Raw genomic sequence first — 26780 nt, forward strand, 5'->3', positions numbered from 1 at the left:
TCTTTATGTCATTTTCTGCTTCTTCTTGGGTCCTGCCGATCCTGCTAGCTGTCCTTTTGTTTTTGTCTTGTAGCTTTTGTTGTAAGATTCCTTTGTCTCTTTCTTGATATTTTGTTGCGTATCTTTTTAGTTTTCTTCTTCTTCAAATTTGATTTCTGGAACTATGTTTTTCTCTCCTTGACATTTCGAACATATGTGCTCTGAGTAGATTGGACTAATTTGTTTGCAGTATCTTGTCATTAAGTTTTGAGAAATAAATTCTCCTCTAATAGCTCTTGTAATGGGTGCTTCTTCTGGTTGGATTAATGTTTTAATCCATCTCCGTATCTCTTCCATGTCGTTTTCCCTTAGGTTTTTTGAATGGGTGTAGATCATCGTGTGTTCTCGGGATTGGTATCCCCAAATAGGTTTTTCTTCTACATAATTGTTGACTAGTTCACTTAGAATGGTTGATAGTCCTATAATTCTTTTGTTTGAGTAGAATGCTGGTATATCAGGTTTGGGTATTTCTGGTTGTATTTGTACATTTTCTGGGATAATCATTTCTCTAGTTAGTCCTAATTTAATAACTTGGATTATTGGTTTTATCTCGTTATAGAGTATCTCTGCTGGTGCTACATAAAATTTTATATAAAATAGGTCTCCTTTGGTGATTCTCTTGTAGGTAGTAAAGGCACTATATAGCTCTGGTATTGTAGCTATTTCTTGTCCGGTTTGTGTGTACACTGTACTTAATAGTCCGTAATTGTAACATGTTTTAACTAAATTTGCATTCGTCCCTGGTTGGGCAATCAGTCGGTTGTATCCTTGTAATGGTTGTGTTATATAGTCTGTTTTTGGGTTTTGGATTGTTTTTGATCTCGGATTTAGGTTTAAAAAGGTTTGAATCTTGTGGATATTTTGTATATAGCTGTTGGTAATATAATCGTAGGTTTGTTTTTCCTGGTTTAAGCTTTCTCTATAGCTAGTTGTTTGTGGTGATGGTGTCAAAGGATTTTGGGATTTTGGGGTATATGGCTTGTTGAACATGGCGTTCATATTTGTATTTGTATGTTTTCCTTTTCTTATTGCTGATGTTGATGTACCTGCAGCTGTATGTAAAATAGTGTTAGTTTGTAGGTTTTGGGTTTTTAGGTGTTTCCCAACGTCACCTCCTAGGTCCGCATGTTTTGAGCCATGCTGCTGGCTTAGTTCCGCATGTTTTGAGCCATGCTGCTGGCTTAGGTTTTTTGCTTCTATAATCTGCAACCTCTTTTCTACTTCCGTCATTTGTAGTGATAGTGTAGTAAGTATTGAAAATAGGTCTTGTGTAGTTTCTTCTTCATTTGTTTGTGTACTTTTGTCTTGATAAGTAATCTGCAATCACATTCTTGTCAGTAGGAATTATTTCTATTGTAAATGTGAAATTTAGTATATTTAATACGAGTCTTCGTATTTCTTTCGTTGTAACTGAGTCTTGTACCTTTTTGGTTATCCACCATTTAACTTGTGTGTTATCTGTTCTAACAATAAATTTGTTATATACTATATATGGTTCAAACGATAATAAACACTTATATAAAGCTAATAATTCTTTTCTATTTATTTCCCATTTTAACTGTGGTTCCGTAAATGATCCTGAATAATATCTACAGTGATGTTCTATTTTTTCATCCTTATATTTGTATTTAAGTACTCCTCCATAACTATGGTTACTTGAGTCTGTCTCTACTATATATATAAATTCTCTATTTTCATCTGGAAAATATAGTTTTGGTAATTTTTTACACATATCTTTTATTTTTTGTATATATGTTTTGTCTTTTTCATCAAAGTGATATTCTATATCTTTCTTTAATTTTTTCTGTAAAGGTTTTAAATTTTCTGCCAATTTAGGTATATATTCTCTAACTTGGTTAACTAATCCTAAGAATGATTGTAATTTCTTTTTTGTATCTAGGGTTTCATTTAAATTTATTATTTTTTGTACTATATGTGTTTGCATTTTAATTCCATTTTTATCTATTTGAATTCCTAAGAATTCCACCTGATTTTTAAGTATTTCTGCCTTATTTTTACTAAGGCTAATTCCTGAAGATTCTATTATATGTATGAATTTTTCTAATAATTTTATATGTTGATCTTGTGTCCTTGAGTATAGTAGTATATCGTCTATGTAGATTATACAGTTTTCTAATTGATTAAAATAGCTATCCATAAAATGTTGGTATCTTCCTGGTGCATTTTTATATCCAAATGGTAAAACGTTCCATTCATAAAATCCTTGTGGTACTGTAAAAGCTGTTAATTTTTTAGATTCTTCTTCTAATTTTAGGTGATAAAATCCTGATTTACAATCGAATTTACTGAAGTAATTATATCCTTGTACTTGCCTTATTTTTAATATTTTATTTGGTATCGGGTAATTATATGTTTTTGTTTTTGCATTTAAATTCCTATAATCTATTACCATTCTACTTTTACCTCTTTTTTGCTCATTATGTTTATTTACTATAAATGCTGGGCTATTATGTTTACTATTACTTTCCTGTATATAATTATTTTTTAATAGTTCTTTTATATGCATTTTGAATTCTTCTAGATCATTAAAATTATATTTTAATGGTTTCTGTGTTATTATACTATTTTCATCTATTAATTCTATTTTTACTTTCGTTTTATGTTTATCCCATCCTTGAAGGGGATTTTCATTATATAATGATTCTAATTTGTCTTGAATTATTTTTATCTTATTTATAGCAAATATTATTAATTCTATTTGTTGCTCATTTATTTTTTCATTTTCTAATTTTTGGGTTACCTTTTCACTTCCTTTAATCCACGGTGTTGTTTTTCTTATTTTATTTCTTACTCTTTTTGCTCCTATTTTTTGTTTGCATGGTGTAGTAAACCACCAATGAGTTTTTGTTATTATATGTGGGTATAATTTATCTAAAAAGGGCATTCCTATTAATATATCTTTATTTGTAAATTCATAACTATATATTTCATCCATAGTTAGTATTTTATCCCATATTTGTATTTTTATATTTTTTGCTTTTTGCGTTATCAAGCTTCCTTCATTGTTAAATCCTGTTACCACAATAGGTGTTAATAATTTTTCCCATTTATCTTCAGGTAAACAGTTATGTCTGCATACATTTACTCCTGCTCCTGTATCTATCATGGGTGTATAATATCTGCTGTAATATCCTTCTATTATTATTTTTGCTAGTATATATATTTTTGTCATGTTAAGGTTCTTTCAATTGTTATTTTCTTATTTTTATATGTTATTATAAGATGTCTATCTCCTAGGTTATATGGTTTAACTGTTTCTAACCATTTTATTCCTAAGGTAATATTTTCATTTCCTTGGTAAATATTAAATTCTATTTCTACTGGGATTCCTCCAATAATTAGTTCCTTCTTTGTTATTTCTTCTGTTCCTACCAAATTTTTAGGTAATCCTGGGCATATTGTTTCTGTAGTTATTATTTCACTTTCTTTAACTAGTTCTTTAGTTATATAATTGTCTTCTTGTCCAGTATTTATCATTATTAGGTATTTTCTTTGATCTATTACTCCTGTTATATAATAGTTGTGTAACTCCGGTTCTTTTATTAATCTTTGTGGGTTTGTATATTCTAATCTTCTCGAGGTACTTGCTCTTGAAGATGTAGTTTGTGGGGATTCATAATTTATTCTTTTAGATGTGCTTAGTCTTTCTCTTACTATTTCTAAATCTCCTTCCATATCTATATCTTTGTAACTATAATCATTATTGTCTATGACTGATATTATACTATCAAATGGGTTTTCTATCTTTATTTTTTCAATCTTATTTCGTGCTGTTATTTTGTGATTGGTTGTTAATATATATAAATTTTTACATTTTGCTGTAAATATTTTACTTCCTGGTGCCAGCTCTATTCCTGACATTTTCCAGTACAATACTAGTGATTTATCTATATTAGCATCTTTTAATGCTACTGTATAGTTAGCACTAATTATAAATTTAAATTTTTGGTATATCAAATTTCCTTTTATTGCACAAATTATACTCTTTTCTATAGGTTGTACTATTCTATCATCTGCTAAATATATTTCTATTGGTGTATCTATCCCTTCTCTAAAACAGGCTTTTATAAGTATTTCTGTTCCTCCTAAGTGTACATATTTGATCGGATTTTTTGCTTTTATATTCTGAATTTCTTTATTTATTGTTCTTTTATTTATTATAGGTATTTTAGCTTTTCCTCTAGTATATTTACAATCTATTATATGTTCTTTTTGACTTATTACATAATATTCTTCTTTTTTAATTTTGAACCAGTTTTTTATTGTTGGTACTTCTAATATTTTACCGATGCTTAAATCTAAATCTTTTCCTTTTATTTTTTCAAAAATATCATTATCAAATATTACTTTTTGTTCACTTGATTCTTCATCCTTATATTCTTCTCTGCTTATTATTTGTATATCGTTTTCAGTCATTTTCCTCTATATCTGATAGTTCTTTTTCTGATTCTATTTCTGTTTCTAATTCAGGTTCTAATTCATAAATACTATCTTCACTATCTAATTCATAATCTATATAGTCTAGTTGCATGTATTCTTCATTATCAGTGTTAATTTCTGTTATTTGTTTCTTTTTAGGGTCTCTAGGTAATTTACAATCTTTGGCTAGGTGTCCTAATTTTCCACAATTGTAACAAGTACATTCGGATAATTTTTTCTTAATTCTATATGGTCTTTTTCTTTTGTAATCTTTTATATAATATCTTTTCCTCGGGTTTTTATACTTATATTTTAACTTATTTCTTCTATATTTTTTATATTTTCTTTTATAATTTTTCTTTTTATAATAATTATCTGTACATCCAAACTGGGGTGCAGTTTTAATTTTACAACATGTAAGGTTTTTTATCAGTGTTTTTTCCATTTTAATTTCTTCTTTATGTTTTTCACATAATTCTATAAACCAATTCTTTAAATATCTAATTCTAGCTCCTAAGGTATCTTCTAATCCTGCTTTTTCCCAATCTCTTATTATTTTAGAACTAAAAGGTTCTGGTAATTTTGTAAAGTATATTTTTCTGATTTCTTTTCCTTCTTCAACACTATATGTTCCTTTATAGTAATATTCTTTAAATGCACACGTATATTCGTCTATGTAACACATGTTACATATAGCTAGTTTGTTCATTAGATTTCTACTTACTGTTTTTTCTTTTTGTTGCTCTTCTATTTCTGTTGTCATACTACTAAATTCATTTCTTATAGCTAATTCATATTTTATTAATATGTCTATAGTTGTTGTAGCTGATTCACCATCGAATTTTTTATTACTTCTTAATGCTTTTATACTTTCATCATTTAGATTTTGTATCCATAATTTTACTGTTCCTATTATTGTCCTTTCTATATATCCTGGTGCTTCTGGAATTGGTATTTTATTATCTATTAATTGTTTTGATATATATCCTACCCATAGTTGTATTATTTTATTAACGTCTTCTACGCAATCTAAGTCCAAAAAGTTATATTGTTCATTTATTGTTTTTGGTGTCCATTTTCTGTTTAATCTTTTATCCCATAATACTTTACTTCTGTCACTTCGTTCATAATTATTATTGTAATATGTTGGTATTGTTTGTTTGTATTTTCTTTCTTTTGATGTACTTGGTTTTTCGCTTATATCTCCGGCATATATTTCTGGATTTATTATGTTATTTGTTTTAGTTATAAGTTCTGTATATGTTTCACTTATTTCTGAATCTTCTGAACTTTCTGTATTCTGTTCATTTTCATTATTAGTTTCATTTATTTCTTCAAGTTTTACTTCTATGTCCTCTTTTAATTTTTCCCTAAATTTTTCTATTTCTTCCTTCAATCTTTCTTCTTGCTCTAATTCTTTTTTCTTTTCTCTTTCTCTCTGTTTGTTTTCATACAATTCTTTTAATATTGCTAATTCTTTTTCTAATTCCATTATCCTGGTGTTTTTGTTTTCTTCCACTTGCTGTAATTCTTTTTTAGCTTGTTGCCTAATTTTTTCAATTTCATTTTTCCTATCAATTTCTTCATTTTCTTTTATTATTCTTGTCATTGCTGTTAAACTATCTTCTAATCTTGCAGTTTCTTTTTCTAACATTAAATATATGTTTTCTCCTACTTTCTTATATCTTCTTCCTATATTTGAAGTTATTATTTTTATTTTTAATCCATCCAAATTTTCGTATGTTTTTTCGTCTACCGCAAATTCTTCTTTATTCATATTTTATGTTTAATCTTAAGTTGTAAGATATACTTATATTCTAGTTTTGACATTTTGTTTATTAATTTATCCTTTTTCGTGGTTTTATATTCTTTATATAATTCCTGTAATTTTGTTATTGTTTTCTTTTCTTTTTTAGGATTTTTACTTGTTAATTTTTTATTATTTTTATCAATTATAATTGGTATATTGTATTTATTTGTTATGGCTCTGATACCATTTTGGGGGGTTTGTGGGTCGGATTTAGCTCCGATTAGCTTTTGTTCATAAATCTTCATAAGTCTGAATATTCCTATCGAAAATAGTGTAAGCTACTATAATTATGTGTTGTTGGATTATAAATATTAATCATGGATTGGTATGATATGCATGGGACCCTTCCGTTAAGTTTGTTTTTTGTGTTTAATTTTCCTCTAAATTGTTTTTCTTGGCAGGCATTTGGCAAAGTAATTCATAGCTGGATTTCAAAAAAATTTATTAGCGGATGGTTAGTTCCCTAATTCTGCTAAAATATCTCTTTAATTCCTTAAAGCCTCTTTTTTTTTTTTTGGTTTTGTTTGTGCATACTCGCATAATGTATTACTTTGTAGATGTTGCATTATTGCTACATGGAGAGAATTGGGAAAGTGAAGAAACATTCTTTTATTTTTCTTACTATTCATAGCAAATACCACAATATTTGGAAGTTATCAAATTATGAGGGATTCAGGTAGGAGCATGTTAGACATGAATTGAGTTAGGGGAAAATAAATAAATAGCAGTAGGATAGGTAAAATGAGGTAGGCCACATTTTATAATGTGAATTCTCTTATCTCTTATCACCTAATCTTCTCTATACTGATAGAATATTGTACAGATTTCCATTCTTGAAATATTGACATAATTTTGATAAATGCTGTATTATTGTCTTATGTTTAACTTCTTTCATGAATAAGAAATATAAACTCTTAAAAATCTTATTTTGTCTTTTATTGTCTTTTGCAGTGTCATCTTATTTCCCATAGCCATAACCTTCTACCTCACTTGGAAACTCATTAATTTTGTGGATGGCTTCTTTTCTCCAATCTATAATCATCTTGGAATTGATGTATTTGGTCAGTACTACTTCCCTATTCTTTTTAGAAATTTAAGATCTAAAACATGTTATAATATTTGCATAACTATAAAAACTACTTATTAAGCATAAAACGTGAAGTTAAAGTTAAATTGTTTTAATATCATTTTAGGACAGACCAATAAAAAAAATAGTGATACATAAATTTGAATGAATGGAGTATTTAACTTGTTTAATTTTGAGGGAAAATAGTTCAGTTTACCCATAGGTCACAAGGTCACGGGTCAAGTCAAAGGGAAACCTTGGAGTAACAATAAAGTTGTCTCCGTGTGACCTATGGGTCACGAGTTCTAACCGTGGAAGCAACCTCTAATGCTTGTATTAGGGGAGACTATCTACATCACACCCCTTGCGGTGCGGTGAGGTCCTTCTCCGCACCTTGCGTGAACACGAGATGCTTTGTACACCCTTGCCAGTTTGTTCAATACTTTGAATAGTTTGAGTTTTTTTTTTTTTATGAACAAGTGCTGTATCTCACATAACTATTTCTATTCACAGGTCTTGGATTTTTGACCTCCTTAATTTTCATATTCTTGGTTGGGGTGTCCATGTCCTCATGGTTAGGTTCTTCTCTTCTTAGTTTAGGAGAATGGTTCATCAAAAAAATGCCCCTTATGAGTTATATCTACACTGCTTCAAAGCAAATTAGTCGAGCAATTTCACCAGGTAATTAAACCAATTTTTTTAATTAAAAGTTGATTTTGAATATTCCAAATTATATTAAACAGAATGCAGTAAATAAATTGTTTCAGATGAGGATTCACGTGCCTTTAAAGAAGTGGCTATCATAAGGCATCCACGACTTGGGGACTATGCATTTGGCTTCATTACTTCAACTATTATTCTTCGTAAGAGTACAGGTGCAGAGGAAGTTTGCTGTGTTTATGTTCCCACTAATCACCTTTACCTTGGAGATATATTCCTTGTCAATTCTAAGGATATTATGAGGCCCAATCTCTCTGTTAGGGAGGGGATAGGTAAGAGTTTAAACTTCAACTTTCTCGTGAAGTCTGTTTGGTAAAACAAAAGTCATTTTTTATTTGTAAAATTTAATTTTTGGAAACATATTAGGCTTTTCGTTGGTGAGTGCAAAATACTTTCGAAAGAATTTACCAATTTTTTGATGGAATTTTTGAGTATTAACAATAATGTCTAGATATTAGTTATAACTAATATTAAGAAGTTAAAAGTTAAAATAAATTGTAAGCAAAATGACTTGCGCCCATGTAGAAAATATTTTCTAATAACCAAACACCACAAAATGGAAGGGGAGCCTTGGTGCAACGGTAAAGTTGGCTCCGTGTGACATATAAGTCGCAGGTTAGAACAGTGAAAGCAGTCATTAGTGCTTGTATTATGGTAGGTTGTTTATATCATATTCCTTGGAGTGCGGGCCTTCCCTGAACCTTGAAAAAATATGAGATGTCTTGTGCATCGGATTGCCCTTTAACTAAACACCAGAAAATATTATTTTCTAAAAATTATTTTCTTAGAAAATAACTTATGTCATACCAAACAGTTCAATTATATCTCAGGATGATATATGTAGTGGTCACCTTTACTTTTAAATGTTGCAGAAATTGTTATCTCTGGAGGCATGTCTGTACCCAAGATTTTGACCATAGTGGATGTGCAATCTATTCTATCTCCAAGAGTTGGAAAATTTGCTATTCCTCAAGTTTGATGATCAAACTGTTTCTACATCAGTATCCGTTGACAAATGTTAGAGTTGGGGAGGATGAACTGGACCAGTAAATTGGATGTTGGCTACCTTGACTTGCTGTTAATATTATTTAATAGATAGCCTCCCAGTAGATAATACTTTTAGCTCTGCTTCTCCTGATTCTCTTGTGGTCCCTACGTGAATGCATAATATTTTGTGCATCGTTTGCCCTTTTAAGAGCTAGCATATAATGAGTAAGAAATATACCACATCAACTAGAGTGCGAGTTGCAATGTATTTTGAATTGAAAGCTTAACTTAAATACACAATGCTTATTAGAAGCTTTGTTTTGTAAATTTTGTCTCTCCCTTCAAATAAGTCTTTTGATATTATTGGAGTTTGATAGGCTTAAACGGAGCAATATGAACAGTGAAGATTCATACGGCCAATTTCAACTTACTTGAAATTGAGGCGCAATTAATATTCTTGTTGTTTATTTATTTGTTATATCGATCATCTAATTTCATCATCAGTGCCAATAAACTATTTGCGTGTTTACCCTAAAAAATAGATAACAATTGAATTTATATGTGGTTTTAATGATATGTGGATTAATTCAATACGAGTGATTAATGTCGTTAGATTAAGCAAATGAAAAATGTACTAGATGACCAAACCAATGATAGGGGTGATTCCGAGCTCGTTTGATGGCTCGATGAAGAACCTGCCCTCGATTCCAAGCTTATACTTATGAAGAACTTAAGAACAATAATAAGAACTTTGAACAACAAAGAGAATTGAAATAAATTATCTTGATATGCGTGTTACAATGTGTCCCCTGAATAATAATCTTTTCCCTTTATATAGTAGAGGAGTTTTACCATAAGTACAATTCTAAGAAGGTAAAAATCTTCGATTTCGCTAATTACTGATTTTCTGCCGATACGGGCCGAGATTCATGCCGTGATATCCGGTTGGGCATGGACATCACGTTCTTCTGTTAGTTATGTGCAGCTATTTGATAATGCCCTCCGAAGTCTTAATCCTCAAACCGGACCCGGAAGACATAGCCCTGATACCCCCAAGGGCAGATGTTTTGCCCGAGACCCGATACAAGGGCTCCTCGCTCTGACTCCGATTCATTACGGTCACGTTCCTGCTCCGTTTGGTTTACCGGGAGATCGAGGTGTTCAACGGGTCCTATTTTACCCGTATACAGATAGTCCCCCCGTTTCTCAGAGAGTAGGTTTGCCGAAACGATGGGAAACGACAGATGACTCTGGTTCCTTCCTTCGTACGTTATGACGAGGAGCCGAAACGTCCCATCAATCACGTCGTTCTAACTTCGGACACGTGTCGCTTACCGGCAAGTTGCATCCGAATACGAAGTGTCGGCTATTTCCCTATAAAAGCTTCCTCCTTTTATCCTTTTTCTACTTTTCGAACAAATCACTACCTTCGAGCTTTCTAGCCATCATCAAACCTTCTTCAAACCTTCATATCTTCATCCTTGTTCTTCAATTTCCATAGCAATCTCCAGATTTCTCAAATTTTTAAACACTCCCCCACATGACAATGGCAAAACATCGAAAACTGTTCCTTAACAAGTTGCCTTTTTATCTTCTCAACCGGCCGCTGGTACTGAACCGGTTAACCCTGAGGTGGTTGCCCTCGAAACAGCTTCCCCCGTCATGGCTGCTAACGAACCGGCCGTCGAGCCTCCCTTGTCAGCGTTCATCCCTGGGGGCTGCTAAATTGCAGATGACTTTAAAGTCGAGAGACCCTTGCGCAGACATGACCGGGGCTGCTAAAATGCAGATGACGTTCTTTCCATAGTTCGTAAGAACTACAATTGGGAAGGCAAGAATGTAGTAGTCCCCGGGCCCGAGGACGCCGTTACTACCCACGTGGAGGGGTACTTAAGTGTTTACACTTATCCCTTCACGTTGGGCCTGATGGATCCGATCGTTCTAGATTTTTACAAGAGGTACGAGGTGTGTATCGGGCAAATCCACCCATCATTGTGGAGGATCGTGACCCTCCTTCGTTACTTCGTGAACAAGACCGAGTTTCGTCGGTTCACGATCAACCACATGCTTCGATTATTCAATCCCCGGATGTTTCGATGGGGACTGATCAAGCTTACTCGTCGGGCCAGCAAGGTCGTCTTCTCCAGTATCGACGAAGACCGAGACCGGGGTTGGCAGGGACACTTTGTCCGATTGAAGACCGAGGATTTGATCCCTTCGGAATACATGTCATTCCCTGAGAAGTGGAATGCGTCTCTTAAGTGCAACTCCATCTCTCAACATAAATAATTCTTCTCCTTTCATTTATATCTTCTCATTTATGCTTGTGGCTATGCAGATGTCACCCGGGTTCCGAATGCGGATCCCCGGTTAAAGAAGTGGATCGAGGGCATCTGTATTCAGATAGCCTACTTCGAGCACACATGGCACAGACTCTCAAAGGGCCGATGAGAGGTTTATTCTCATGGTAAGGCCTCTTTTCGAGTAGCCAACAGTATTTATTTACCTTCTCTTATAATAACTCCTCTTCCTTCTTGGTTATTGCAGGTTTGCCTAAGACCACCGAACTTAGGCCTTCAGAAGGGGATGAAGATGTGCTCCCGCCCGTATCCCTCCGTTTCTACCACAGAGGGGAAAAAAAGAGGAAAATAAAACCCTCGGGCTCCCCGAGCTCTGAGACGAAGAAACCGAAGAAGCGAGTGCTCCGCAAGCCCAAGAGGGGCTTTAGTTCCCGGGTGTGTCACTGTAACGACCCGGCCGGTCGTTTCGAGAGTTATAACCCTGTTTTCCCCATTCCTATTTCTTTTTGTGCTATTCAGCTATATTATGTTATATCGGGTTAGTTGTTCGAGTCCAAAAAAAACTCGGGGTGAAATGAGACACTTAGTCTCATAATTGAAAATCTTTAAGTTAGAAAAGTGGACCGGATATGGACCTATATGTAAACGACCTCGGATTTGAATTTTGATGAATCCAATAGCTCCGTATGGTGATTTTGGGCTTAGGAGCGTGTCCGGAATATTATTTAGAAGTCCGTAGAGGAATTAGGCTTGAAATGCCGAAAGTTTTATTTTGAGAAGTTTTACCGGGGGGTTGATTTTTTGATATCGGGGTCGGAATCTGATTCTAAAAATTGGAATACCTCTGTTATGTCATTTAGGATTTGTGTGCAAAATTTGAGGTCAATCGTATGTGATTTGATAGGTTCCGGAGTTGTTTGTAGAAATTAGAAATTTCAAAGTTCATTAGGCTTGAATTGGGGTGTAATTCATGGTTTTAGCGTTGTTTGAGGTGATTTGAGGATTCGACTAAGTTCGTATGATGTTTTAGGACTTGTTGGTATATTTGGTTGAGGTCCCGAGGGCCTCGGGTGAGTTTCGGATGGTTAACAGATCAAAATTTGAACTAGAACAGCTGCTGCAATTTCCTTCTGTTGGAAATTTGCTTCTGCCCAAAATCGAGCCCAGATCGAGCTCATGGTCGATGGCCACGATCGAAGCCCAGATCGAACTCAAGGTCGAGGGCCACGATCGAGCCCAGGGTCGAGGGTCACGTTCGAAGGCTGGGAAGAAGACATAATTGAGGGCCAGGACCGAGAACCAGGATTGAGGACCTCGATCGAAGGCCAAGATCGAGGCAGAACCGAGGATGTCTGGGCAGAATTATAAAAACGGGGGCTTCGTCCCATTTGCTATTTCTGACAAATTGGAGCTTGGGGAGAGGCGATTTTTGTTATATTTTCAAGGAAAACTTGAGGTAAGCCCCTTGTGATCATTTCTACTCCATAATAGTGAATTATCATCGAGTAATCCGACTAGATTACATGATTTTGAGGTGTAAATCAGAGATTGAAACTTAGAAATTTGGAATTTTGATTTGTATAGTTGAGGGTCGAGTTAAGGTCGGATTTTGGTAAAATTGGTATGGGTAGACTCGTGGTTGAATGGGCTTTCGGATTTTATAACTTTTGTCGGGTTCCGAGATGTGGGCCCCACAGGCGATATTTGAGCCAATTTCGGGTTTTGGTCTAATTTTGAAGCTTTTCTTGTGGAATTCATTCCATTAGCATATATTGATGGTATTATACTGATTGTGAATAGATTTGGAGCATTTGGAGGCCGAGTCCAGAGGCAAGAGCATTGCGGGGTAGAGATTTGGCCGGTTTGAGGTAAGTAACGATTGTAAATCTAGTCCTGAGGGTATGAAACCCCGGATTTTGTATTATTCTACTATTTTTAGTAACGCACATGCTAGGTGACGGGCGTGTGGGCGTGCACTGTTGGGGATTTGTGACTTGGTCCATCCCGTAGCTACTGTAAAGTTGCATACTTTGTTGAAACCATTGGTACTTATATGATTTAGAAAGATTTTTTGTAAATTGGGCTGAATGCCATGTTTGGGCCTTGCGCTAATGCTATTTGGACCCTTAGGGGCTGTTTCTTACCATCCTCTCATTGTTTTCGATTGAAAATTTATACTCAGTCATGTTTATACTTGTTTACCGCATAACTCAGTTTAATGACTCTATTTTGATGTATATAAATGTTTTGGGCCGAATGCCCTGTTTTACTGAAATGCCCGAGAGGCTTGAGTTACTTATGACTGAGTGAGGCCGAGGGCCTGATTTGTGAGAATGAGTGTGGATCGGGGCTGCCCGCCTGCAACATACTTTATTATTATCGCACGTGAGTTGTCCGTGCAGATTATAGCGCTTGGGCTGAAGGAGCCCCTCCGGAGTTTGTACACACCCCCAGTGAGCGCAGGTACCTACTGAGTGCCGAGTGCCGAGTGCTGAGTGACTGGGAGGCAAGTGTGATTGTGAGGTATGCCCGAGTGGCAAGAGTGATTGTGAGATATGCCCGAGTAGCACGAGTGACTGTGAGGTCTGCCCGAGTGGATGTTTATGATTTCATCATTTTTTTTTATCACCTTTTCATTGATCCTTTGTTTGAAAAACTATTGGAAAATAAAAAAATGATTTTTATTGGAAATGGGTTTAAACGAGATGTTTGATTCAAATCCTGATTTTTAAGGGCATGTGGTATTTTACTTAGATTTCCTGATATGAACGTTATATGCTTTATTGCTCGTCACTACTGCTCAGTCTTTATTTATTGTTGTTACTTACTGAGTTGGCATACTCATGTTACTCCCTGCACCTTGTGTGCAGATCCAGGTGTGGCTGGACACGGTAGCGGTTATTGAGTGTTCTGGTTGCAGATTTTCTTGGAGATAGCAAGGTAGCTGTTTGGCGATCGCAGCCCCCTGCTCTTCTCCCTCTTATCTTCCTCTAGTAATATTTAACTATTCTTCCAGGCTGAGTTAGCCTTGATATTATTAGATGGATTATAGTAGATGCTCATGACTAGTGACACCCCGATGTCGGGCTTTTCTTTTCCGCACTTCTGTTTTTCTTTGATTTGAACTATTTAAATGGAGGTTTTTATGTTAGATAACCTTGAAATGAAAATATCATTTTGTTTTGGAAATGAATCGGCTTGCCTAGTTCCACGATAGGCACCATCACGACAGAGGGTTAGTTTTGGGTCGCGACAGTCACGCCCCGACCTCGGGAAGCGCGCCAACGCTCAAGCGGGAGCTGCTAAATTGCAGATGACTTTAGAGTCGAGAAACCCTTGCGCAAACATGACCGGGGCGAAGGAGTCTAGAGATATATGTGTTGTGTGACCGAAGACGTTCTTCCCACAGTTCGTAAGAACTACAATTGGGAAGGCAAGAATGTAGTAGTCCCCGGGCCCGAGGACACCGTTACTACCCACGTGGAGGGGTACTTAAGTATTTACACTTATCCCTTCACGTTGGACCTGATGGATCCGATCGTTCTAGATTTTTGCAAGAGGTACGAGGTGTGCATCGGGCAAATCCACTTGTGGAGGATCGTGACCCTCATTCGTTACTTCGTAAACAAGATCGAGTTTCGTCGGTTCACGATCAACCACATGCTTCGATTATACAATCCCCGGATGTTTCGATGGGGACTGATCAAGCTTACTCGTCGGGCCAGCAAGGTCTCTTTCTCCAGTATCGACGAAGACCGAGACCGGGGTTAGCAGGGACGCTTTGTCCGAGTAAAGACCGAGGATTTGATCCCTCCGGAATACATGTCATTCCCTGAGAAGTGGAATGCGTCTCGTAAGTGCAATTCCCTCTCTCAACATAAATAATTCTTCTCCTTTCATTTCTATCTTCTTATTTATGCTTGTGGCTGTGCAGATGTCACCCGGGTTCCGAATGCGGATCCCCGGTTAAAGGAGTGGATCGAGGGCATCTGTACTCAGATGTCCTACTTCGAGCGCACATGGCGCAGACTCTCGAAGGGCCGATGAGAGGCTTATTCTCATGGTAAGGCCTATTTTCGAGTAGCCAATACTATTTATTTACCTTCTCTTATACTAACTCCTCTTCCTTCTTGGTTATTGCAGGTTTGCCTAAGACCACCGAACTTAGGCCTTCAAAAGGGGATGAAGATGTGCTCCCGCCCGTTGATCACTCCGTTGCTACCACAAAGGGGAAAAAAAGAGGAAAATAAAACCCTCGGGCTCCCCGAGCTCTGAGGCGAAGAAACCGAAGAAGCGGGTGCTCCGCAAGCCCAAGAGGGGCTTTAGTTCCCGGGTGTGTCACGCCCCGACCTCGGGGAGCGCGACCAACGCTCAACCGGGGGCTGCTAAATTGGAGATGACTTTAAAGTCGAGAAACCCTTGCGCAAACATGATCGAGGCGAAGGAGTCTAGAGATATATGTGTTTTGTGACCGAAGAAGTTCTTCCCATAGTTCGTAAGAACTACAATTGGGAAGGAAAGAATGTAGTAGTCCCCGGGCCCGAGGACGCCGTTACTACCCACGTGGAGGGGTACTTAAGTATTTACACTTATCCCTTCAGGTTGGGCCTGATGGATCCGATCGTTCTAGATTTTTGCAAGAGGTGTGAGGTGTGCATCGGGCAAATCCACCCATCATTGTGAAGGATCGTGACCCTCCTTCGTTACTTGGTGAATAAGACCGAGTTTTGTCGGTTCACGATCAACCACATGCTTCGACTATACAATCCCCGGATGTTTCGAGGTGGACTGATCAAGCTTACTCATCGGGCCAGCAAGGTGTCCTTCTCCAATATCGACGAAGACCGAGACCGGGGTTGGCAGGGACGCTTTGTCCGAGTGAAGACCGAGGATTTGATCCCTCCGGAATACATGTCATTCCCTGAGAAGTGGAATGCATCTCGTAAGTGCAACTCCCTCTCTCAACATAAATAATTCTTCTCCTTTAATTTCTATCTTCTCATTTATGCTTGTGGCTGTGCAGATGTCACCCGGGTTCCGAATGCGGATCCCCGGTTAAAGGAGTGGATCGAGGACATCTGTACTCAGATGTCCTACTTCGAGCGCACATGGCGCAGACTCTCGAAAGGCTGATGAGAGGCTCATTCTCATGGTAAGGCCTATTTTCGAGTAGCCAACACTATTTATTTACCTTCTCTTATACTAACTCCTCTTCCTTCTTGGTTATTGCAGGTTTGCCTAAGACCACTGAACTTAGGCCTTCAGAAGGGGATGAAGATGTGCTCCCGCCCGTTGATCCCTACGTTGCTGCCACAGAGGGGAAAAAAAGAGGAAAATAAAACCAGGCTCCTCGAGCTCTGAGGTGAAGAAATCGAAGAAGCGGGTGCTCCGCAAGCCCAAGAGAGGCTTTAGTTCCCGGGTGTGTCACGCCTCGACCTCGGGGAACGTGACTAATTCTCAATCGGGGGCTGCTAAATTGCAGATGACTTTAAAGTCGAGAAACCCTTGTGCAAACATGACCGGTGCGAATGAGTTTTGACAGTGCCGGCAACAAGGCCCCAACTATACCTCAAAATGCTATGTATAAAGGATAAAAAGAGGAGAGGGTATACTGCTATCACTGGTCAATGCCACTTGCTATGGAACCACCTGCATCCATTAAAGATGCAGCGCTCAAAAGGGACGTTAGTACATATATAATAGTACTAGTATGTAAAACTAAACACCCTCTCAATAGAACGAGCAACAATAGACGGAGAATAAAACATGAAATCAATAAGAGAATAAAACATGAAATCAATAAGAGATTCAATCAGTATCAAGGTGTCAAGTTAGGGGAAAGATAAATTTCAATATGGAAAGTTTTACTAAATGTCCATATGAGCATACACTTTATACAAAAATTGAAGATGAAAAGCTTGTTATTGTATGTTTATATGTAGATGATTTGATTTATGCCGGGAATGATTCTGCATTACTTGAAAAGTTTAAGCAATCAATGATGACTGAGTTTGATATGTCTGATCTTGGCTTGATGCACTATTTTCTCGGTAGTGAAGTTAAGCAATCTGCCAGTGGATTTTTTATTTCACAAAAGAAATATGTCCAAGAAACTTTAGAGAGGTTCAGATTGCAAAGTTGCAATTCTGTCACTACACCAGAAGAATTGGGACTGAAATTGGAGAAGAATTCTGCAGGAAAGCAAATTGACAACACTCTTTATAAGCAGATCGTGGGATGTTTAATGTATGCAACAGTCACTAGACCTGAGATAATGTATTCTGTTAGTCTTGTTAGCAGGTACATGGAGCACCCAAAAGAGACTCATTTGTTGGCTGCTAAAAGAATTTTCAGGTATTTGCAGGGTACCATTGATTATGGTATTTTGTACAAGAAAGAAGGAAAGTCAGAGTTAATTGGCTTTACAGATAGTGACTTTGCTGGAGATAAAGAAGACAGAAAAAGCACTCTGGGTTATGTGTTTATGCTTGGATCAGGAGCTGTTTCGTGGTGCTCCAAGAAGCAACCAATTGTTACGTCATCCACCACAGAAGCAGAGTTTGTTGCTGCAACTGTGTGTGCTACTCAAGCAATTTGGTTGAAGAAGGTACTTACTGAACTTCATTTCCCGCAGCAAGAACCAATTCCAATTTACTGTGACAATGGTTCAGCTATTAAACTTTCAAAGAATCCAGTATTGCACGGAAGGAGCAAACACATAGATGTCAAATTTCACTTTCTGAGAGATCTCACAAAGGATAAAGTCATTGATGTTGTCTACTGCAGAAGTGAGGACCAAGCTGCTGATATCTTTACCAAATCCCTCAAGCTAGCAACTTTCAGAAAATTAAGGAAGCTACTTGGAGTTTGCAAGTTAGGGGAGGGCTCTTGTGATTGATGTGATTAAGCTGAAAGTCATAGACTCTCAGTTTAAGGGAGGGTTTGTTAGATATTTTAATTAGTTAGTTTCTGCTTTCCTCGTCTTATGGGTATATGGGGAGTTGTGTACGTACTTAACTAAGTGGGTTTGTTTTAACTGCCTTTATGGCTTGCTGCTTCAAATAATGTAGGAACTGTATTGTCTTTATAAAAGACTTGTTCGTTGTTGAATTATAAAGCAGTAATTTTATCTCCCAAAATAGCTTTGTGTTTATCTAGTTTTCTTCCAGATTTCTAACAAAATCGACAGGTCCATCCACATGTTTGTCAAAAATAGTTGTTGTCAGTTGTCACGAGGCCTTTGTTATCACGGTTTAGCTCATGCAATCTATCCTTTCACCAGTCGATATATATGGCGATCGAGATACTTATATATGCTATCATGAAAGCGATCAACAATTGGCCTTCCACGTTTGCAACCTATATAGTGCATTCGCGGAGGGTGATTTCTCGTACGAGTCAGGAACTAAAGTGTGGTATTTTTGGACTCAAACGATGAAAATAAGTGAAAAAATAACTGACTACCACTTTATATATAGCGCAGTAAATAACCGCGCTATTATATAACGACACATTTGTTCGTTAAGATATAGCGCATATAATATATGCGATATACTCAGAATATGGGACTGCATAGCGCATCAACTTCTTGCGCTATCCATACGATTTGTGCTATTCACTTATGCTCATAGGAAGTTGGCATCAGAGTACTGTCCCTTCTCCGGAAACAAAGATTGGCTGCTCAATTTTTGGGTGAATCATCATCATTTTCTTTGGTTCTTATTATTTCATTTGTTAGCTTATATACCAAACAGCCTACACAAGTACACATATCATTGCAACAAAGAAAAGTAGACCTTTACCAAATTTCCATATTTTGCTACTGTTTTATGCAGTTTTGGAGGAGAAAGGGTGTGAAGAAACACCACTTAATGTCGGGGTGGTGGGCTGGTCATTCGTCGTAATATTTTTGAATTGTTTGACACTACTATGGTTATCATTTTGTGCATGAAATTATAGGGGTATGTTGGGCTGTTTTGTGGTATTTTATGATGGATATAAGGTTGTAAAATGATGCATATATTGTTATTTTTGTGTTCCTATGTTTTTGGTGTTGTCTCGAATTGGGAGGAATATGATGCCCGTTTTAATATAAATTACGCGTGTCGTTCGTTGTACGATAGTTGTACCTTTCGTAACTTAATGATAGTAGTATTATCGTCATTGTGGATTAAGGTGTGGAGAGACGCATTCAACGTGGTTATTGGAATGATTGTGATAAAGTATGTTAAGGCTAAATCCTTCCTTCATTTTGGCATGATCTCATAACTACATGTGTTTGATAACGAGACATAAAGAGAAGTTCATACTCCTGAATTTATGTACAGTATTCTCCCTTATCAAAACATTATATTCAATTAATTATTGTCTTTTTCCAGTCAAGAGAGCAGAGGGTCTATATATACATATACAGTATTACAGTATTTTCACCACCATCGAGTTATAATCGGTGGGCAGGCCCCTATTGGGCAACCTCTAATAAGATGGTAATTTATATACCGAGCCTATTATGGCCGAGCGCCTATGAGCGAGCCCAGAATGGTCGAGATACCGAGCGTAGTATGGCCAATCGCCTATGAGCGAGCCTTCTACAGCCGAGCAGTTACACGTACCGAGCCTTATAGGGTCAGACAACTATTTTACTTACTATATTGAGAGAGTTGAGTCAGTGTCAGAAGGTAAGTATACCTCCAGATCTTCTTTGAATCCTAGTTACTTTCAGTTATTATATTATCAGTTCAGTTTCAGCTTTAAGTTATTCTATTGCCTTACATACTCGATACATTATTTCGTACTGACTTCCCTTTTCTGGGAATATTGCATTTCATGCATGTAGGTTCAGATAGATAGACGGGTATACCTCCTTAGTAGGTGTTGTCCGAGTTCAGCTTGATTGGTAAGCTTCACGTCCTTCAGAGTTGTCGGGTCAAGGGTTTTGAGCATATATTGTGTGTGTGTATATATATATTATGGGTTGGTCGGCCCCCTGTTCCAACCAAAGTACATCCATCAATAAAGGCTTCTAGACATATCATGTCACTCAATGCAGTATGTTGTGTCATGCCCGGACCTTGGGGAGCGCGACCGGTGCTCAACCAAGATACCCTGGTCAAGCAAGCCTTTACAATGTCTTCTACCCAACTCACCCATGAATAAAGAGAAGATACATTTATATCATTAATTAAATATTTAGTGGATTCCATGAACAATGCTAATCCCATTACCATTAGTCACTTCATTTTATAGTCTCAAAATACATACACAATCATAGTTAAAGTGCAAAATTGATTCAAATACAACAAGGTTAGTTAGACTTTTCCAACACCCATATACAATCCATACTGTGTCTACAGAGCCTCTACGGATACAAAATACTATGGTAATGTCGGCAACAAGGCCCCGACTATACCTCAAAATATAATACATATGGAACAAAAGATACACGACCCGAATGAAGTGGGGCTCACCAAATCTGCTGAGAAGAGGGTGTACTGGTATCAATAATCACTGTCACCTGCTGCGGAACCACTTGCATCCATTAAAGATGCAGCGCCCCCGGCAAAAGGGACGTTAGTACATATAGAATAGTACTAGTATGAATGACTAAACACCCTCTCAAGAGAACAAATGATAACACAAGGAAGGACAATCATAAAATCAATGGGAGCCTTAAACAATACCAAAACATCAAATTAGGAGCAAGACAAGTTTTCAAGTAAATTTCCATATTTTAAGTTTGGGAGAGCACTACACGAGATATGGGAATATTATAGAATAATGGTTAAGGAATGTACCAACAACGATATGATATGGAGAACATGATTCAACAAACTTTCTATCGTGAGATTAACACAACCAACCAATGTGTAGTGAATCAACTTGTTGATGGGGAACTTCATGACTACGCCTTATGCGGAGGCGTGTGAGATTTTGAATGGAGGAAACGTCATCGGCTTGGCAATCCCGGGCCAATGTTCCACAAGGTGACCCAAACATGATCCACCTTCACAAAGAGTTGCAAGACCATGGGCAAGCCATTTCCGAGTTGACAACTACCATGACGCAGCTAGCAAAGGCCCAACTAAATCAAGTGCAAAATCCTAAGCAAGTCAATGCCATGGAGGGAGTGAACATGATGATGAACAAGAGGAGGACCAAGGGTCCACAAGTACAAAATCGAGTGAAGAATTATGTGCAAAAAGATAGTGGTTTTGAGCAAGATGCTTCCTATAATGAAAAGGAGGAGGAAGTGCAATATGTGAACAACTTTCAAGGGCAAAGAAAAACCTTCCAAGGCCCAAACCAACAATAATGGTGACCTCAAAACAATCAAGGCAATTGGAGCGGAAACAACAATCAAAGGAATTGGAATTCTAACAATCAAGGCAATTGGAGCGGAAACAACAATCAAGGAAATTGGCATAACAACAACAATCAAGGAAATTAGAGTAAAAATAATGAAGGAAATTGGGGGGGGGGGATAACAAGCAAAGCGGATGGAACAAAAATCAAGGCAATCGGGGGTCGGGTTTTCAAAGGCCCTCGATGTATCAACAACCGAGCAATCGGCCTCTTTATCCTTCCCATGGTTTAAGTTCTTCAAACAACGATATGGGGCATATTACAAATATGTTCAAACAAATGATGGAAAAGAATGCCGATTCGGATGCCCAACTTGCCTCACACAACACATCAATCCGCAACTTAAAAGTTTAAATAGGGAAAATCTCTCAAGCTCTAAATTCTCGTCCTAATGGGGCACTACCAAGTGACACGGTGGTAAAACCCAAAGGGTGAAAACAACACGGGGCATGCCATGGACGTAACTACAAGAAGTGAAAGAGGTGGGAATACACCCACCACCTCAAGTCAAGCAACTTGTGGATGATGAGAACAAGTGGTACAAGATGAAGAGGTCCTGAACAATGTGGTGCAATCAAATGATGAAGTTCGGATTGATATTGATGATAGTGTGGAAGATACTTAAGAGGAGGTGAACCCGTCTAGGAATCACATTATTGACATACCGGAGGCGGTAGTGCAAAAGATTAAGGCACCATTGCTTAAGCCTCCACCTCCATACCCTCAAAGACTTGCCAAGCAAAATGGCGAGAATCAATTCAAAAAGTTCATTAAAATGACGAAGAGTCTCTCAATCAATGTGCCATTATTTGAAACTTTGGAATAAATACCCGATTATGCAAAGTTTATGAAGGATCTCGTGACGAAAAAGCGATCAATGAATTTTAAAACTATCAAAATCACTCAAGTGAGTGCCAATCAACTTTTTCCCTTTAGGAAGATCAATAAGCTCCCGAGTATTATACTTTTCGATTGATACAATTTCAACATCCATTGCTTTCTGCCACTTCAAATCTTTATAGGCATCCTCAAATCTTACTGGATCACAATCAGAAAATAAAGCAACATAGGTAAGAGAATCTTCATTTTCAGATTGATGAATTCCACTAACCTCATAATCCGCCATCCATGATGGTGTTCTTCGATCTCGTTGAGGTTGGGATTTGATGCCTTCTTGATTTACCAAGGTAGAAGAACCTTCATTTTCAGTTACTTGTTGCTCTTGCTCCTTGACTCCGTCATCAAGATCTAAAGAAAGTTGTCGGTTGCTTGGATTTTCTTCCCATGGCCAGAAATTATCTTCGTCAAACACCACATCGCGACTGATAATTATCTTCTTGCTAACTGGATTGTACAACTTGTAGGCTTTTGATTCCTTGCTAACACCAAGGAAAACACACTTGTTGGCTTTGTCATCTAGCTTTGTTCTTTTCTGATCTAAAACATGAGCAAGTGCAACACAACCAAACACTTTAAAGTGTTGAACATTTGGTTGCTATCCTTTCCAAGCTTCTTCTCGGGTCATGTTTTGAATAGCACGAGAAGGACTTCTATTCAAAACATAGACACTCCAGAAAAACAGCTTCAGGCCAAAAAACTCTAGGAACATGACTCTTTCGCAAAAGGCTCCGCACAACATTCACGATTGTCCGATTCTTCCTCTCACATACTCTATTTTGTTGAGGAGTATAAGCTGCTGTAAGTTGCCGACGTATCCCATGAGATTCACAAAAACTTATAAATTCTTGTGAAGGAAACTCCCCTCTACGATTCGTGTGAAAAATATGTATGGAACATCCTGTCTCCTTTTCAACAAGAGCTCTGAAGCTTCTAAAAGCTATAAAAGCTTCAGATTTTTCTTGCAAAAAGTGAACCCATTTCTTCCTGCTAAATTCATCAATAAACGTTATAAAATAACGTTTTCCTCCATTGGAAATTGGATTTATTGGTCCACAAATATCTGAGTGAACTAGTTCCAACTGCCTTTAGCTCTCCACGCTTTTCCCTTAGGAAAGCTATCGCAAGATTGCTTTCCAACGACACAATATTCATAAATATCTGCTGGAATATCAAAATCAGGAAGACCAGAAACTATCTTCTTCTGCTGCAATAGTTTTAGTCCTCCATAATTTAGATGTCCATATCTGTAATGCCAGAGCCATGCTTGACTATCCAACTTCGTCGAAAAACAAAAATTGGTAGAGCCAATATCTTGCACATGAAGTGGGAAAAGTTTATTTGCAGTCATCTTAGCTTCAGCAATCAACCCAAGATTAGAATCTAGGATTCTGCAAATTCCATGCTTGATAGACACATCATAGCCGTTCTCTTGAAGTTGACCCACACTAATAAGATTTTTCTTTAAATTCGGTACAAAGAACACATCAGAAATAATATGCACAGATGAAGATTTTGTTTGAACTTTTACCTTCCCTTTACCTTTGGCAGCAAGTCGGGAATTGTCACCTAACTTGACTGTTGTGCGAAAAGTTTCATCTAATTCAGAAAATGCAGATTTTTCTCCACACATATGGTTGCTACAACCTGTATCTAAATACCATAAATCCGTGTGGCGATCTTCTGTGGATTGATACACCATCAACAAAGAGACCTCCTCCTACGTCTCAGTTACTTCTGTAAAATTAGAGTTCTCCACGTACATTTTTCAAATTTGTACGACATTCAGAACGATAATGGCCATACATGTGACACCTATAACACTCAATGTGGGACTTATTTGCAGACCTTGGCTTCCCATTTGATGAGTGTTGTTGATCACGACCATGCTGACCATTCTTTTGTGAGTTTCTTCTTCAGCTTTGTTTGAGTTTCTTCCCTTCCACTGCTTGCAAGGCTTGCTCCTCCGTATCTTGCTTAACAATTTTCTGCTCATGAACCATCAAAGAATTTTGTAGTTCATCAAGCGAAAGAGTATCAAGATCTTTCGACTCTTCAATGGAGCAGATAACAAAATTAAATTTAGGCAACATGGATCTTCTAGACGATGGTAACATCTGCAAGCCTCTCTCCATGAATTCGGCAATTGCCATTGTGCGTGAGACGACTCTCCCGACTTCATACGCAGGGTTTCAAACTCACCGCGTAGAGTTTGAAGTTGTGCTCGCTTTGCTGTTGCATTCCCTTGGTATTTCTTCTTCATGGAGTCCCAGATTTGCTTTGACGTATCCTTGCAAAGAATTGTTTCCAATATCCAACGATCAATGGATTGGAAAAGATATTTATTTGCCTTCAAGTCTCTCAACTTTTGTGCTTCAAGCTCTGTCTTTTGAGCATTTGTTAGAACAACATACGCTCCAGGTTCTTGAATCCCATCATCAACGACTGCCCAAAACTCTTTGGACCTTTTTGAGCATGTTCCAATGATCATAATGACCATCAAAACGAGGAATGGATGCTTGCACAAAGTTGTTCTCTTAAGTCATAGATGAACAAAGTACTGGGTATACTCTCCCTCCCTCAAAGGTCTAACCTAGCTCTTGATACCACTTTAGAAATTTGGAAGAAAACTAGATAAACACAAAGCTATTTTGGGAGATAAAATTACTGCTTCATAATTCAACAACGAACAAGTCTGTTATAAAGGCAATACAGTTCCTACATTATCTGAAGCACTAAGCCATAAAGGCAGTTAAAACAAACCCGCTTTGTCCATTAAGTACACAACTCCCCATATACTCATAAGACTAGGAAAGCAGAAACTAACTAATTAAAATATCTAACAGATTTTGGATTTCAAATAGATTGATATTGACCTCCAAATTAAAAGGTAATGATATGATTATTATACTCAATTTCGATTGGATTCGAACCATAAAAACATGAGATTCATGAAGTTAAGTCACCCTTTCCTTTTTGGGAAACAATTTGTAGTTTATTCGTACTAGAATATTGAGGTTAGCTCAAAAACTGGCTACTTTTGTATGTTAGGTTATAACTTGATCGTTGACCTAATTCACATTATTGTTTCCTACATTAAACTGGACAAATTTGCAGTTCGTCATGATATAAACCATATAAATTTCACTCGACAAGTCCACTGGTTACTCTGTCCAAATTTTTTCGGAGATAATTGAACTGCTAAAATTGCTTCAATCTTCCACAAATATTAATTGGTACACAAGTTAAAAATAGTATACTGTACATAGTTTTGTCTGTATATTTTATTTTTGCTTAGTTTTGTCCGTATATTTTATTTTTGCTAATTATATTTATCTATTTATTGCTTCATAGCAAATCTTGAACAGACAACCTTTGGAACGTTTCTCTATAATGTTACAATTTCGAATATGTTCAAAATGTGAATTGTAGGCCATTAGCTCTAGTACTTACAAAAAAAAACTTTTTAATGTTGTATAAAAGGATGAAAATCCCTTCCTAACCCAAAATGATTATCCTAACCACTTGCCAAAATATATATAAAATAAATTTGGTATTATGTAGTAAATATATTTTCATCTTTTTAAATATGTAATAATAATAACTAAAAGTGAATCACATTTAATATAGCATCAAAATGAACCTCAACATGTTTTGTTAAATAGGAGAATTTTGATAACATGAAAAATAGCAACCTCGTTTTAGCAATGAAAATTTAAAACAAAATAAAATTAATGCCTCTTTTGTCTCTTCAGTTCAGGTTTCCATAAACTTTCCGCATAGTTAATCTCAGAAGAACGAAAGTTATATTTTGTTCATCATCAGAGACAAAAGAGGTCTTTATTTCATAACAGCAACCAAAATAAAAGAAAAACAAATAACTATAAACCAAAGATCCACTTCATATAAGAAAATTATAAGAAAGCTTAAGCTGCACAATTTGAGAAGAGAGTTGATTGACATTAGGAGCAAAGATACAGAGACATGGTGGCTTTACTTATAAGGGCAAAGTGAGCGAAATTATAGAATTAGAGCCCTAGGCAGGTTGGGCTACACTTTGTTTGGGCTCTTTACTATTATTTCGGCCCATCCTTGGCTACCACCGTGTATTTTGAGCAATTATCACTTCTAGCCATCCGGAAAAAATTAATGACAATCA

General features: G+C 36.8%; 2 protein-coding genes, 1 non-coding gene and 1 pseudogene across 3 annotated transcripts; 2 read left to right on the plus strand and 2 right to left on the minus strand.

The window, feature by feature from the left end:
* Positions 1–4984: 4984 nt before the first annotated feature.
* On the minus strand, positions 4985–6363 carry LOC138899416 (uncharacterized; annotated as a pseudogene).
* Positions 6364–6591: 228 nt separating this feature from the next.
* LOC104093646 (protein LIKE COV 3-like) lies at positions 6592–9389 on the plus strand. The gene is made up of 5 exons (XM_009599423.2): positions 6592–6743; positions 7241–7350; positions 7869–8036; positions 8123–8347; positions 8948–9389. The coding sequence occupies exons 1-5, from the start codon at positions 6607–6609 to the stop codon at positions 9052–9054; spliced, it is 747 nt and encodes a 248-aa protein (XP_009597718.2). The 5' UTR covers positions 6592–6606; the 3' UTR covers positions 9055–9389.
* Positions 9390–17216: 7827 nt separating this feature from the next.
* LOC138899174 (uncharacterized mitochondrial protein AtMg00810-like) lies at positions 17217–18260 on the plus strand. The gene has a single exon (XM_070185303.1). The coding sequence runs from the start codon at positions 17217–17219 to the stop codon at positions 18258–18260; it is 1044 nt and encodes a 347-aa protein (XP_070041404.1).
* An 8106-nt stretch (positions 18261–26366) lies between these two features.
* On the minus strand, positions 26367–26450 carry LOC117277571 (small nucleolar RNA Z159/U59). The gene has a single exon (XR_004507871.1). It is a non-coding gene; the product is annotated as a small nucleolar RNA Z159/U59 (small nucleolar RNA).
* Positions 26451–26780: the final 330 nt, after the last annotated feature.

The sequence above is a fragment of the Nicotiana tomentosiformis genome, chromosome 9 (genome assembly GCF_000390325.3).
Source record: "Nicotiana tomentosiformis chromosome 9, ASM39032v3, whole genome shotgun sequence".
NCBI lineage: Eukaryota > Viridiplantae > Streptophyta > Magnoliopsida > Solanales > Solanaceae > Nicotiana > Nicotiana tomentosiformis.